The following is a 16,035-nucleotide window of genomic DNA, read 5'->3' as shown; positions in this document are numbered from 1 at the left end:
TATGCCCTGAGCATTACAGTTTATGGCTGTCCCTTTCGCTCTTTAAACATTTCTGTGGACGTTTGGAAAGAGTGAGTGTGAGGAGTCTGAAAAAAAGGGAACTTCACGTGGGCGGCAGGTGACGGGGGTGCTGGGCGGATGTGCTGTAGGAAAATGTTGCTGTCCTTTTATCTCTCTTTTTGAGGTGACTTGGCCAACCACACACATGAAGCTCCTTCACAGCCACCCACTGTTGTTAACCTCAATCTAGCTTGGGGCATGTCTCAACAGTCAAAGGTGACATCCTCTTCTAGTCTTCTCACCAAGTCGCCTTCCTTTGCTCTGAACTTTGGCTGTGCACTTTGTGTGTGGGTCGATGTAAGCAAAATGGAGTGTAACCTGAGAGTTGACCTCTGCTCCTATTCTTTCACATCAGTGTGCAAGAGGGCTTAGGGAGGGAAGAAACGAAGAGATACTGTAGACTCTTGAGACGCATCACAGAACGGTCTCAGTTCCGGAGTGAGCTTGTTTTAGCCCAAGTCTCACCTGATGCTATCACCAGGGGAAGAGCTGTCTCATGCAGACTTTTTAAGAGCACATTTTTATCTTTCCTGGAGCTACTAACCAGAAACAGGCCATTTTCTCCTACAGTATATAGCTGCCTACTTTCTATTCTTTCAGAAGGATAATATGAAGTTTTATTGTTGTGTGTATGTAGGAGACCTGTCGATACCCAGTTCTATTTGATTAACAACCTTATATGTTTACTGAATTCCCTACAATTTTATTGTATTTTTTTTTTATTGGTCATCTAATATAATTTTGTAAAACAGTGTGTTAAAAAGATCAGAATCGTGTTTAATCGCCAAGTAAGTGGTCACAAACAAGGAATTTACTTTGGTGGGCAGGTGCATACAGTGAACATTTAAACATAATGAACAAAATAAAAATGTACAAAAAAATAAAATACTAGGGCTGTACAACAATACTAAGATGGCAGTAACCTGTCTTTTCTTTATTTTTGACTGAAGAGGGATCTCTTCTTTTTCTCTTTTCCCAGGTCTCCTGGCATCTCTTCAGGGAACACTCAGTAACCCCTCTCTGCAGTCATCACTAAGCAACCCAAACATCCAATCATCTCTCAGCAGCCACTCCTTTCCCAACTCCCTCAGCTCCACTTCCCTACACTCGTCCCTGAGCAACCCCTCCCTCCAGTCCTCCCTCAGCTCCTCCCCCTCCCTCCAGTCCTCCCTCAGCAACCAATCCCTGCACTCCTCTCTCAGCAACTCCTCCCTGAGTGGCCAGTCGCTCCAATCAGCGGCTAGTAACCCCAGCTACAGTAGTGGAGTGGGTGGGTCCGGCTCCTGCTCCTCCTCCTATTCACCAATGCTCACTGGCCAGGGCCAGCCGCCACTCAGCACATCTCCAAGGAGACGGGCCCAGCTCTCCCCTTTGATCTTACCCATGGGAGGGGAGTCTCGGAGGCACCATTCCAAACAGTTTTCTCCAACCATCTCTCCCACCTTGTCCTCCATCACACAGGTATTGGACTAAATTGAACAATGGTGCTGATGACCAAGGAATGGGGACGAGTCTATGCGAGAGTCTGATCGTACACTTAGCAAACAGGGTTTATGGCTACACAATGTTTAGTTCTGATAACTTGCCTCATCCATATAGAAGGTTGGCATTCCTTGCCGGGTTGTTGTTCTTACTTGTCATGAAGATTTCCAACTTTCAGAACAATTGACCTTCAATAAGTTACTCATAATTGCTACAACAGTATATTGAGGCTCCCCTTTAACTTTCAAAAGTCAACATGTTTGCCAGCCACCGTGCTGACAATAGCGCTCTCTCCGCTTTTCCAGGGCGTTCCTCTGGACACCAGCAAACTGCCCATGGACCAGAGACTGCCCCCTTATCCCTTCAGCCAGTCCCAGCAGCACCAGCCGGCTCCTCCAGGCTCCCACCAGGCCCAGCAGTCCGGCCTGCCCGCCCCCCAGACAGGCCAGCAGACCTCCATGGCCATGCACCCAGCAGGCCAGCAGCAGCAGCAGCAGAACCCGCACCACCACCACCACCAACAGCAGCTGCACTCACCGCACCAGCGCCACCAGGCGCACCAGCAGCTGCACCTGCACAACCTCCGCAACAGTCAGAACCAGCACGGGCAGCAGCACATGGGCACGGTAGGTTGGGTCTCTTATCTGGGGCCCATCGGCAGATAAGTTGAGGTTAAAGAGCCAGAGGTTCTGTGAGGGGAGTGGGAAGTGGTAAACTTTAAGGTTGTTGTGTGGGGTGTGTTCCATTTGCTTGTGTGTTGGTTGGTGTGGTTAGAGCAGAAGAAAATGACAAAATCACAAAACAGACGAGTACTATTCTTTGACTCTATTCACTGTAATTACTGTAAATAAGTAACTACAGTAAGTCGCTCTGGATAAGAGCGTCTGCTAAATGACTAAATGTCTATTCATTGCAGAGGCAGCAAGCTCTACAGGTTAACGCCACCCAGGTCAACTCCCAGAGCCCCCTGGAGCAGAGTGTGCAGAGCCCCCAGTGCCTGCAGACTACAGACCAGAAGCAGCAGCAACAACAACAACAACAACAACAGCAGCAGCAGCAGCAGCAGCAGCAACAACAACAACAACAACAACAACAACAACAACAACAACAGCAGCAACAACAGCAGCAACAACAGCAGCAACAACAGCAGCAACAACAACAACAACAACAACAACAACAACAACAACAACAACAGCAGCAGCAGCAGCAGCAGCAGCAGCAACAACAACAACAACAGCAGCAGCAGCAGCAGCAGCAGATGGAGCAGCAGAGACAGCAAAGTGGCCTCCCTCAGCTACAGCAGATCAGCCAATCCCTGGCCACAGACCTAGGGCTATACAACGTGAGTGCCCCCCCCCCCCCTTTCCGACACTGCCATTGACCTATTACAACCTCTCTACCGTCAGCCACTTCCTCTTTCACTTCCTCCTCCTCTTCAGTGCTTGGAGAAATAGAAAGCAGAGGGTTGTTGTTGGAGCACCTAGTGTAGCTGAGCTTGTCCTTTCGAAAAGTGAATAAATGTGAATTAAAGGGGTAATTTAATGATTTTCTAGGGTATTTCACACTGTTCCTTAAGGTCTCCGAATAGGGTATGTAACATTGGTTGGGCTGAAAATGGCCAGGGTGCTGTTCTATGAGCCCTAATGCACCCTGTGAAATAGCCCTGGAATAAAACGAGAGGTTTTCTCCCTTTTATGGTCTGCTCATGATTGGTTGGTATACAACGAGCAAAGCTGCGGAGCAAAGTCGCAACATAGCCGAACATGCATCGTGAATTGTAGATTTACATGACAACACAGGTTATTTATTCGAATGAAATACAGTCAGGAAAATGAAATGACGTTATCACACATTCTACCTATGCTAGATACAGGATACGTTAGCTTTGCTAATAACTGTTAGTGACAATCATACTTACAGCTTGCGGTTGTGAATACAGTCGGAACAGCACCTCTTTTCAGCAACGGCGGCTTAGCAAATCCTGCTGTATATTGTCCAAGGTTTTCAAAACTGTCTTTGGTGAAATGGTCCCAGCAAATGAATAATTGAGTGTTGAACTTCACATGGATCTTCTCATAGACTACTAGCCTACTACTTGACTTACATAGACATCAGCCATGCCCGTTGAGTGTTCGGTTCCTTGGGAAAACTATGAAAAGTGTCAGCATTCCCTGTACAGCCTGGAACATTTTCTATATCCTTGAAAAACTTTCAAACTTTCTTGTTAATTCCCATGGAAGTACACAGAGCAGCGCGCAGCAAATTTGGGGGCGTGACAAAGGTACAGACCAGAGTCAAAAAAGGTGGATTTTTTGAAACCGACCATTTTACTGCAGCAGTTTCAAATTGTGAGATTTGCATAGGAAAGAGGTGTCAATGGACTTTGAGGTTCACTATATGCCCATTTTACCCACCAAACTGTCGTTATTCAACTATGACAAGGTAAACTTGGTTTTGCAGTCAATGACCCCTTTAAAAGGTTGATCAATTCGGTGAAATATTTTTTCTTGTAAGGCAGTTAGTAATTTAGGAGGGGGGGGGGGGGAGTGTCTCAACTTGCCTGTTCAGTGGGTTATAGTCAGTCATTCTTATAGCAATATACAATCTGACATCCTTGGTTTCTGAAAGACAGATTTTCTTCAAATTCTCATGTAACAGGTAATTCAATTACACAACTCATGACTCATGAGGATTTAATTGAAGTGTAGCAGGTTAAGGGATGTGGGGTTTCCACACCAAGCTCAATAACAAACCGGCACACACTCCAATTTCAATGCAGATGTATATTTAATCCGTCACATATGACATAGTTTCTGGTCACGCTCCCTTCTTATATGCAAACACTCAATCAATTAATCGCTCAACGAGACACAGCCTGTCTCGTTGCTGCAGGAAGGCTCTCCGCAGCGATAGCAAAACAGATCTTTACCTTTGCCAGGGCCCTTGCCTCCTCCCTGTCCAGCGTTGGGAAAGTTCTTGATCCAGTGGCCAGAACGGCCGCATCCAAAACACTCATTGCTACTCATCTCCACTAGCAGTACCCTACAACCTCGACTACGTGACTCGCTGCTGTTTTGTTTTCGATCCCTCCTCTCTCCTCTGCGCCACTCCTCCTGCTTCCTCCTCTCTTGAGGTTCCCACAGTTCCCCACATCACTGGACCTACTGGTCCACAATTGGCGAAACATCGGGCAATCTCTCCCGATAAGTGCTGGTATTGGTAGGTTTGGGATGACTCCCACTGGTCCAGTGTGTTGTCCTCTTGTGGTCTGCAGATAAAGAAGGGTTGGTAGGGTAGTCTTTGGTCTCCCCGTGAATGCACGTGATGGCAACAGAGTCAGCCAGGTATGGGGATTGGGCCAAGTCTGATCGTATCAAGGTCACCATACTCCCGGAGTCCAACAGTGCCGTGGTGTCCTTCCCATTGGCTTTTACCAGAGTGACAGCGGAAGGTCTCCTCTGCATCTCTGTTGCCTCCACTTCCTCCATCGCCAAATCCTCTCCCTTTCATTTTCTCCTCTTTTTGTTCACCATCCCTTCCTTCGCGGTTTCCAGCGCGGTGTCTGCAGGGCCGCTGGAGGACTCTTCTCTTTTCTTCTGCAGATTATTCTTCATCCTGCAGCTTCTCAGCACTTTCTCCACAGCCCAGCATATCCTCAGTAACCCGCAGGGCTGCCAGGTGACTCCCTCACTGGCTACAGCAGAGGGCATCGAGACGTCACGGTTTGGACAGGTCCAGGCAATATGTCCGGGCTCACCAAATTCATAGCACGTCCTGCCATCTAGGTTCAGGAAAGGGCGTGGTCTCGTGGTCCGGTCTGTGGATGGGGTGTCGACGTGGTCATCTGTGTTTCTTCGCTCCTTTGGGCGGAGAGTTGGATCAACTTTCTGCTTCAAGGATCAAGCTTCTGCCAACTGGTTCAGCAATACTTACATTTACGTTTTACATTTAGTCATTTAGCAGACGCTCTTATCCAGAGCGACTCACAGTAAGTACAGGGACATTCCCCCGAGGCAATTAGGGTGAAGTTCCTTGCCCATGGACACAACGTCATTTTGCACGGCCGGGAATCGAACCAGCAACCTTCTGATTAATACCCCGATTCCCTAACCGTTCAGCCATTTGACTCCTCATACTTCCATCGTGCCATGTCTGTTTATTTCTTGAGCTTGTTTAAAATGCCCGCATTCTCTACCATATGTAGCAGGTTAAGGGGTGTGGGGATTACACACCATCAAGCTCAATAACAAACCGGCACACACAGTCCAATTTCAATGCAGATGTATATTTAATCTGTCACATACAACACAGTTTCTAGTCACGCTCCCTTCTTATATGCAGACACTCAATCAATTAATCGCTCAACGAGACACAGCCTGTCTCGTTGCTGCAGGAAGTCCCTACATGGCTCGGGGGTGGATCCAATGGGCTGCCAGATATCTTCCCTCAATCTCCACTCCCCTCACCTCTCCCTGCCGTCTGCCACAATGTGTTCATTTGTCTGTGTGTACTGCATACTGTCATAGTTATTCTTCTAGCAATATACAATCTGACATCCTTGGCTTCTGAAAGACAGATTGTCTTCACATTCTCATGTACCAGGTAATTTAATTACATGACTCATGAGGCTTTAATTGAAGTTCTATTTAATGCTGGGTAGTAGGTTGGCTTTGCATGTCCAAATATTGCAGGTATCACTCCATAATTTCATCAAACACTGGAGCAGGTTTGGGCAGTGCTCCGAGGTGTGTGCGGCACCGAAAAGTGAAAGGTTGCGCTGATGTAATGTGGAAGCCATATGAAACCAGATCGTCTCCTGCCATGTAATGCACGTCTATTTATAGAGACTTGCCGAGGAGACCGCCATTGTCCGTTGAGTCACGCTGACATTCAAACCGCCGTTTAGCAGGGAAATGGGCACACGGCAGGGACTGTCAATGAAACTCCTGTGTCCTCAAGAGACACTTAGCCCGTAAGTGGTGATCTGCAGTGGCCTTTCGTGTGAGGATGCCCCAGTGTTTTGTATTCAGGGGAAGATGGAGGGTAATGGCAGTGGTATTTAACACTGAGACAGGGCTGCAGGGGTTGCCTGTGTTGGTGGGAAGTAATCGATCTAAGAGTTTGCACTCTGTCGATTACTGAAAATTGGAAATGTTGTCTGTCTCGTCCTACTCCCACGAGCACAAACGGTTTCATTTAATAGGTTTTAATTTAAGTACCCTAGATTCTTGACTGTTACCTAATATTGTTACTTGAAATATTGTTACTTTTCCCACTATGCCGACAACTATTCCTTGTTTGTCAATCTCAGTTATTTTCTAGTTAAAGTCCACGTTCTCCTGACAAGCTGTCTGTTGTTCATTTCAGGACACGTTACTGCTGAACTCCCTGATCGACGACCCCTACCTAGGTCTACAGCTCTCATCCAGACAGAACCAGCAGGTAAGGCTCAATCCAACCACCTGTTGCTAATCTTCACATATTGGAAACGTTGATCGGTTTCATTTGTGAATAAAGCCATGGATTTGTCCATTTTCAAACAATGGCTATACTGGAGATCAGAGACAGATTTGATTAAACTAGTTTGTCATTTTCATAACACGCGCCCAACTTTGTTCATCTCCCCACTGGGATGCACCTCATGCCAGTAACTCCTCCTCCTGCCCTTTACACAACAGCTACCTAATCAGTTAAAGAACAGGAGTCTCCCACTGTCTAACATGAATGCCACCCTGTCCCAGTTCAACATGGATACCCAGGGTGAAGGCCTGTCATTCAGCCATGCTCTGGGCTTCGGCTCCATGGCAGGGAAGGGCCAGGAGGGCCCCTACTCCTCCAACCAGGGCTCTCTGGATCCAGGGGACCAGCAGCTCCTCAACAACCAGAACCAGAACTATGGGGGCGAGGGGCAGCACAACGTTCCCAACATCATACTCACTGGTGAGTCTGTCCAGGCTGGCTTGTTGGGGTGTCGTCTTCAGAACAGGCGGCATCATGGACGTTTTTGTTTATTTAGTTAAGTACTTCTACTAAAAATCTTAGCTGTCACTCGAGCCCTGTTCAGAAATGGGTGTTAGGCTTTGACCCTTTTTACTAGAGACTGAACAAATTTGACAGCTGGTAGAAAGGAATTTTTAGTTCTGTGAGGTAACCTTCCTCCTTGTCCAGCAGGAGACTCTCCTCCAGGCCTGTCCAAGGAGATTGCCAGTGCCCTCTCTCATGTCCCGGGCTTTGAGATGGACCCGTTCTCCCTGGACGACCCCCTCAGGATGGATCCCCTGGCCCTGGAGGGACTGGGCATGTTGGACGGAGACCTCATGCTGGCCGACCCCGCCGTGGAGGACTCCTTCCGTTCGGACCGCCTCAAATGACCCGCCACCCAGCCCCGCACTGCCTCCCCATCCCCTCTGGAGTCAATGTGTTTGGGGTGAAGGGGGCAGAGTGGTGTAGAAACTCCCCTCTTCTCCACCAAAACGTAGCCGACTGAGGTGACGCAGATTGGATGGAGCCCTGCTTTGCTAGACTCTCTCGCTGGCAGTTGACCAGCTACAGGATTCGCAAAATGGGATCCAAACGTTTAAGAGATTTGGGTTCATTTTGGGCAGAAAATCCACATGCCCTCTCTTTGTTATGGAGCAACTGTGGATGAGGTTATTTCTGCTACATTCAAGCACTTGTTGAAAATGCTATTATGATGCTTGAGGAGTTAAAACTAAACTAAACAAAATAGGCATTAGGTTGTACAAGTCTTATCTGCATGGTAACTAAATGCACTTGGGATAATGCAAACACGCAGGGATCACGCATGTGATGTCAGCTTGATATAAAAGAAACAAGTCAGTTGCACTTCTTAACCCTTGTGTTATCTTCGGGTCATTGTGACCCATCAGTCATTGTGACCCACCGTCGTATCGCGACAAATTTACCGCATACAAAAATAAAGTGAAGCATTTTCTTTTAACCGTTGGGCTGTCTCAGACCCCCCACATTGCAAAGGTTAAAAGAAAATTATTTGTATTTGTTTTTGTATTGGGTAAAATTGGGTAAACACAACGATGGTTAGTTATGAACCTTTGGGTCATGTGACCCGAAGGCAGCACAAGGGTTAATAATCTTATGATATGCATTTGTCAAGCCAGGCCTTAACTATCCTTTTTTGGCTTTGTGTAGACTGTTTTCACTCCTACACTCTAATGAGAGGCCTGGAGTTACTGACCAAATTTGCCATAACTAATAGTAGAATAATAATTCAACTTCATGAACTGTACAACCATTTTTTCCCTATTCTCTTCATCGCTACCAGCAACTGGCTAGCCAATTGAGAATTGGGCCTTTTGACTTGTCAAAAAGGTATTATTTTATTTAGTGAATCCAGGCTAATTTGTGGCCAACGTTTCAACAGTCATAGAAGTCATACAGAAATCAGAATGACCAAGCTCCTGTATTTCGGTGTTAAAAAAAGTGAGTTTAAGAAACATGTGGCCATTTTGTATATCGTTTTTTTCAACGGAAGATCATCTCTAGCCATCATATGTAATGCTTCTGTTCTTTTGTTTACATACTTTAGAAGAAAAAGTAGTCTTCATTGGACATATACACCACATGATAGCCACAGATTTTATAAGCCGACTCAATCTGGTAATTTACCAATCAAGAGTTGAGTAGATTTTTCAGAACCAGAACTCAAATGTTTTTTCTCTCAGCTCTGTTTTGCTGGCCTATCTGATCCATTGTCTTGCGTATACAGCTTGTTTCAACATGGCAGCTGTAGTTCCTTCAACGCCAGTTTTTCTCTCTGCCACCTGGTAATAAGTCTGGATATTGTTTGTAAGCTTTAGCTGTGGAACTTTTGCTATGTACCTTGTGTGCCTGCTATAGCGTCGGCACCCTTTTTAGAATATACACCTGCTCCGGATAATTTGTTAGAATAGAGTGAAAATGAATAGCATTTAAGAAGCCCCTTCCTTCAGAAGAAGGATTGCATTTGAAATTATGAAAGAACAAATGGGTTTTGGGGTTGGTGTGGGGGATAACCAGAGGTTGGGGGGTAATGCATTTAAACAAGATGTTTCGTGTGATTTGAAGTAATTTGAATACGCAAGGCTAACTAAGTTGGCAAACGCACAGCTGTATCGTGTCCTATGTATTGTAAACGCTGCAATCCCAAGGTTGTTGAGCTTTAGTGTCTGTTTTAGCCAGATAATCCTAGTCACTGTGATTGATGCCTGTTAACTCCTCCCAACTCCCTGCATCTGCTGCACCCGTCTTGCCACAGTAAGGGCCATAGCCAGAGTATAGCAACATATTTTTATGTAACAGTCGTTATTACTATGAAGAGGTTTTATTTTTTAATCAAAGGAGGTCTATATGTATATATTAATATAACTATGAGAGTATATTTAAGAAAACATGCCTTTTGAATTCAGCAACATCCCAAAACCAGTTGCATAATTTGCGAAGCAACAGGTTTTGAGCAGCATAGTCAGTTTGCGTTTTCAAATGGTCTTGTGCATGTTATGTGTGACCGTCCGGTTGCCGTCCAAAGCATTTTCTGGTAAATTGGAGTATATTTCAACGTTGCTAAAATTGTTTTGAAATAAGGCAATGATCCAAAACCCCTATTTGTTTTGTGTCCTGTCAAATGGCGATCCTCAATGCTTTGATGGCATTATGGCATGATATTTTTCCTTGATGAAATGGAAGCCCAGCTTGATATCAGAAACAACAGGAAGTGAGAATGCTTTAGATTAGATCATGTATCTAACAATCATGACAAAGGTTGAAAATGAGGCTTAATTCCCTGTGATGATCCAACATGTATGGAAACTTGAGATTTTAAAGCTATAGACACCTGTTACATCATTCATAATTGGCTGCCACACAGCCTAAACATTCAGTTTAAATTGATATCGCAATAATATCAAGTTTCCAGTGCTTGTGTTCCAAAGCAGTGTTTGTGTGGACTAACTTGGAACTGGTTGTATTTAGTATGTAGAAAGTGGATGCCATTACACTGTAAACAATCATTTTGACCATGTGACTTTTAAACATAATGGCGATATGCTTGAGTGTTGGTTGGAAAGTTTGAACCTTGAGAAACCATACACCACTGACCCTATCCAACAGGTCTACTAAAGATTACATTGTGTGCTGAAGTCACAGCTAGCATGATAGGTTTGAGCTGTCACTGTGTCCCCCTTGTGCCTGAACTCATAGCTTGCTGATTGCCATTATGTTGGTAAGGGAAGCTTGTTACTGATAATTATTATGCATTTTGAATATTGCTACTTGGGGGGAGGGGGGGTGTCGGCAGGAGAAAATGAAATCCAATTACGGTAACACAATTGGGAATTTGTTACAAGCTTGTTTGCATTGCTTAGTCCTGTGTTTATTATTGTTAACTTTTATGTTCTGATTTATATGACTGCACTGTGGACCATTCCCAAACAAAACGAAATGTTTCTGTGAAGTGAGATTCAAATTGCAAAAAAAAACTAGCGAGATTTGGTTTTGTCCTAGATGGTGTGTCTTGAGTCCCGCCTGTTTTTAAAAGTTATCCAGATGGGGGAAGTACTTTTCAGTTTTGGTCTGAAGGGTATTTTTATGAAGTTATGATTGGAGTTTCAGAGTCAGTGCCGGTAGCTGAATCTTGATGTGAGAAACCATTGATATCCACTGTCACCTGGTGTGAGAACAGACTTGAAAAAGTAGAGAATTTTATAGTTTATTTTTCTGCACTTTGCCATTTGGAAACCCATAAGTCTATCTATATGGGAGGCTTACATTTGGTTGTCCTGTGTGAATTGTTTTGGGTTGAAATGTTTGCTCTCTAAGAATTTATTGTGAATATGTGACAATGTTACACCCTGCCTCATTGAAATGTAGCCGTCACTTTGCCAATTGTTGACGCTTTTTTCAGGTAATTGTCATGATGTGTATTCAAAAATACACTGCCAAGTTTCTGTTCGTATTCGTATAATCGTATTTGTTTCAATGCAATTTTAGTTACTGAGAGGGAACACTAGGCTTCCCGTTTCCCACTTCTACGTCTGAGGTATTCGGAATATATCTTCATTACAGTTCTGGCATTTAATCAAAGCATTTTTCATAGCTTTTTTATTAGCTCTGCGCTTACATTTCAGCATCTGCCTGTGAGGCAAAAAACCTGGGATTTGAGAACACTGCATGGCAAAAGCACTGTGGTGTTGAATTCTGCCTGTAGGGTGTGCTGTTGATCAGCGTTGTAGTATGTGGAATTTGTAAGATGGCCATATTTTTATTGACGTTATTGTATTAATTACTCTCATAATAATGTTTGTTTTGTTACCTTGTAGTTCTATTTGCTCATGTTTAGGGTCAAGAAAATAAATGAACATATGCATTTTGCTTTTATTTCAGAGTAAGTCATTTACTTTTTCCAACTTGTAATAACCAGGGAACCCATGTGTGTTGTAAATAATATTCTTGAACCGTAGGTGCTTCTTAAACTTAACAAGAAAAAGATTTTTAAAAGACTGTACCCTCACATTATTTTACAAAAAATAAAGAAATGAGAAAATAATTTGGCTAAGGCTTCTTGTGGTGTTTCCGAATCATTATTCTCTACTCTCCTCTCACCAAAACTTGATGAATGAATCCAGACAATAAGATGTATAAATCACATGTCCAGAAGAGGACGGCTAACAGAAGGCAACAGCTGCATGCATGCGAGAAGACCATGTTACTGCAGCTGTCTAAGAAGGGCTTCACTGTGATAAGAAACAGGGTAATGCCTGAATGGAAGAAGAAATTACCTAGTCTAGCTCTACATTTGAAAATTACATGGCGTTCTTTCTGTCTGACTAGCTAACGCTGGTGCTGCACGAGTGTAGGAGCTCACAGAGAACCCCTCCCTCTACTGCCTCACCAACACAGCAGCAGAAAGAAGCGGACTGATACTGAAACGATATCTGCACTGGCTCAGAATTAGAAGTCGACCTCCATAGTGCACAACACGGCAAACATGGACATCAAATGTCTGAATGTGACTTAGCCATGACACTTAAAGTGTGCTATCGGAATTGTCATCAAGGATTACAAGGTAAGAGAGCGAATTAAATGCGTTGTAATATTTTGTTGCCTGCGCGCTTTGTGATGCCAGTTATTCTAGCTACGCTAGCTGCAAGCTAGCAGCATACTACTACTGTGCTATGAAGCATTGGGAAATAACGCCGGTGCATCAGCGATGACATTTTTTAATCCCACCAGGCTTTTGATGAACAGAAATTACTGGACAAACTAGAAACTAACTACGAGGAAAACCGTTATGAACGGTACTATTGTTGTCCCATGGCATACCAGCTTGGTAATATACCAGCAAGTACTGTTAGCTAGCTAACGTACGGTAAACTCTAGTCTTCAGCCAACCGTGCCTCTGGCATACCCAACACACAGTTCGTTCCCTGCTAGCTCCATTCGGAAACGGGGGTGTGTAAGCAGGGTATAATTATATAAAGAATGTTAACTATTTGCTGGCAAGAAAGGGCCATATATTGTTTCATTTTCGATCCTATGCATATTTCTTGATGCACGACTTACTGTCAAAAAAGCCAAGCCTTTTCAGATAGCCTACTGTAATGGAATCTATAGCGACCAATGCCAATTTGACATATTGACTTGTCATGGTCTGGGTTTATCAACAGCAACACTGAGGAAAGCACGATCACTTTTCCAAGATGATGTCACAGGGAATTTCTTTCGTTGCCCCACTTGTGCCAGTTCTCAAAAAAATTGCATTATTGTTGCCTATGTTGGGAAAATACCTTTCACAGGACAGTGTATTTTTTGTTGTTGAATATCTGAATTCTAAAATAGGTATTTTCATAAATGTTAAGCATTTCTAAGCCTGTTTCTGTGACAGTATCATTATGCCAGTTAATTAAGTAGGCCTCTTATCAGCATGCTTGCAGTTTTGTTCAACAACTGAAAAATCATCTCTCGACAAGAGACCGTCTCTCTGTTTGACATGATCGTTCACTCAGAGCGACACAATCATTTTGAAAGTGTTCACCGTAGATGTGTTGGACAAAGGTTCACAGATTGTATGAAATTGTAGAGTCAAGGCTAGAACAATACGATTTCACAGCGATAAGAGAAGCACTGGCGAGGAACAGATGACTAAACCTGTCATGAAACGAGCCGCTCAACAACATAAAACACATGGCCTACTTCTAAAGAGATCAAATGTGTTGATCTCTGCTCTTGAAGACAGTACTCGCATTCTTTTCAAACCTCCGCTAGCCTGATACTACAGGAGTCGTGTAGCTGAGATTGAGATCACTCTTGCTGACATGCCGCCTCTTGTTCCACCTTCGCAACTTTGCTATAAGTACTTCCAAATAAAGGGGAATGGAACATAAAGCTATTCCAGCCATTTTAATTTGTTGACTAGTGTCAGACGAGAGGTGCAATCGGTCATCATACCAATCTTTTAAATGTCAAGTCAAAATGTGGTTTCCCCATAACATTTTATTGACCTTCACAGTACCTACTTGCCATAACTATACTTAAGATCTGTACAAGTTAAAGTGAGATGTAACGTTCATTAGTTAAGCTACATCAACTTCTATTTAATTATAGATGGTGTATTCTCCAGACCTGGCTTCTTCTGTCACTTCTTAGCTACAAACCAGCTTCTCAACATTCCACCTTTTAGTGTTTACTTTGCATCTCCTAACATGTACCACTATCTTTGCCAGTACATCTCATCTCAGCAGTAGGTTGTTTTCTGTGCTAGGAAAAAAATATGAGAAGACTCAGTTCGGGATAACCGTTACATAAGTTAACACAGTTAACCTTGCTATGTTCTGAAATGAAAGCTGATGTTGTTGTGAGAAGAATAACAACGGTTTCTCTTCAGAAGTCATTTTTAAATTGGTAAACTCTGAGCCAAAGCTGTCTGACACCATCAAAGACTGTCCTGACTCCTGCCCAGTCATCTCAGTTCTGCCCTATCGTAACCTTTGGCTTTATTTCCAACTCATTCTGCAGTTCTCAATACCCCTTAATAGCTTGGTCCTATGTCACTTCCCCTAATGTATTTAATAGCATTTACTTACCACCCTATAGCTGGGGGGGGAGGGGGGCGGCAGTGTTGCCACAGTTACTTTGAAAAAGTAATCTGATTACTCCTTTAAAAAGTAACTTAGTTACTTAACAGATGACTTGATTTTAAAAGTAACCACATTAGATTACTTTATTAGTTACATTCAGTAGCTGCCGACCACACCCCCGCCGCCTCAACATAAAAATGACAACCGGTTTTGCCAACACTCACTTTATTCATGTTTCTTCAAATTTGACATCTTGTTTTTGTAGCTTGATAGCACTTTGTCGCCACCAGCACAGAGTGTACAACAAACCTTGATATTTCCATCTTTAGCTGACAAATACTCAAAATAGTGATTGTATTTCCAACTCGAAAATGCGCATCTCTCTCTTTCCTCCTCCATTGTTGTTTGTGTCGCTGCGTGGTAGGTCTATGTATATACACGTGACGTGACCCTCAGGCTGAAAACGAAACTTAATTGTCGCATAGGCTAGCTACATGACTTCACTCCAAGAGACGCAAGAAGAAATCAAATATATATTTAACTATTAATGACCGTGGATCTTGGTTAGAATTATCACCGTGGAACATAAGGGTCCTGGTCTATGTGGTGTTACAAGGTCCCAGGTAACAGAGTTTCCAGCAGATGTACCTCCAGCTCATAAATGTCTGACTAAGAAAGTGAACTTTGTGGTGGAGAGATGTGAGATGAGAGAGATGAGACAGTTATAGGATTTGGTTGGTCTGGTCTTGGTTTGGACATCATGCCTCCCTGAAACAATTGTGGCCCATATTATTTAGACTGTAATCAAACCTATGTCTTTGAAGTGATTGGCAGTGGCCTTTCTGTCTGACTGTCACCTTAACTATGCTCTTGGTTGCTCTTCTAGGCTTTTGTTGTGATTTGGACTAGATTCTCCTGACACCGTTGTGTTGTGTTGTTCAACATAAGCCAAATCTGTAAATCGAAGATCACAGATCATCTGTCATGGATCAGCCATGCTCATGAAAATTTAAAAGGTTTCAACGCTCTTGAGTTGCTGTTCTACGAGTAGCTCAACAGCCGTAGAGCCCTGGGCTCCATCGGAAAAAAGGGACAGCCTCAATAATCTATTGCCATCTGGGCTTGATGCTCCATATTTTCATATTAACTTTACACTGATGTACTATCTAATTGAGTCATGATTAATGTTGCTCAGTATCAATACAGTTCCTTTCAAAGAGCAAAACGGTAGTCTTTAAATTGTATGTAAAATGTAGGCTGCATGGCACCTTCCGAGGAGCAAAAAAGAAAAGAGATTCGGGCAGCAATGCCATGCGTTGCAAGACAATGGATGACCTAGTGTTAGTTTGTAGGCACTGACCATGGAGAAACAGTCCAGTGTCATCGCATGCGGCCACTGCAC

At 43.7% G+C, this 16,035-nt stretch overlaps 2 protein-coding genes across 4 annotated transcripts in view; both read left to right on the top strand.

The window, feature by feature from the left end:
• Nucleotides 1-12,098, top strand: part of LOC134023824 (CREB-regulated transcription coactivator 2) — a 20,314-nt gene extending 8,216 nt beyond the window's left edge. Inside the window, exons 10-16 of the mRNA XM_062466182.1 lie at nt 416-498; nt 1,040-1,521; nt 1,848-2,168; nt 2,459-2,884; nt 6,910-6,984; nt 7,284-7,482; nt 7,714-12,098. Of these exons, the coding sequence (XP_062322166.1) occupies nt 416-498; nt 1,040-1,521; nt 1,848-2,168; nt 2,459-2,884; nt 6,910-6,984; nt 7,284-7,482; nt 7,714-7,913 (1,786 nt within the window). The 3' untranslated portion in view covers nt 7,914-12,098. The remainder of the gene's footprint in view (nt 1-415; nt 499-1,039; nt 1,522-1,847; nt 2,169-2,458; nt 2,885-6,909; nt 6,985-7,283; nt 7,483-7,713) is intronic.
• Nucleotides 12,099-12,287: 189 nt separating this feature from the next.
• Nucleotides 12,288-16,035, top strand: part of LOC134023074 (DENN domain-containing protein 4B-like) — a 29,375-nt gene continuing 25,627 nt past the window's right edge. For all 3 annotated transcript variants that reach the window (XM_062464897.1, XM_062464896.1, XM_062464895.1), the window contains exon 1: nt 12,288-12,622. The gene's annotated coding sequence lies outside the window, so the exon portion shown is untranslated. The remainder of the gene's footprint in view (nt 12,623-16,035) is intronic.

The sequence above is a fragment of the Osmerus eperlanus genome, chromosome 7 (genome assembly GCF_963692335.1).
Source record: "Osmerus eperlanus chromosome 7, fOsmEpe2.1, whole genome shotgun sequence".
Classification (NCBI taxonomy): domain Eukaryota; kingdom Metazoa; phylum Chordata; class Actinopteri; order Osmeriformes; family Osmeridae; genus Osmerus; species Osmerus eperlanus.
This window is presented reverse-complemented; position numbering and strand designations above follow the sequence as displayed.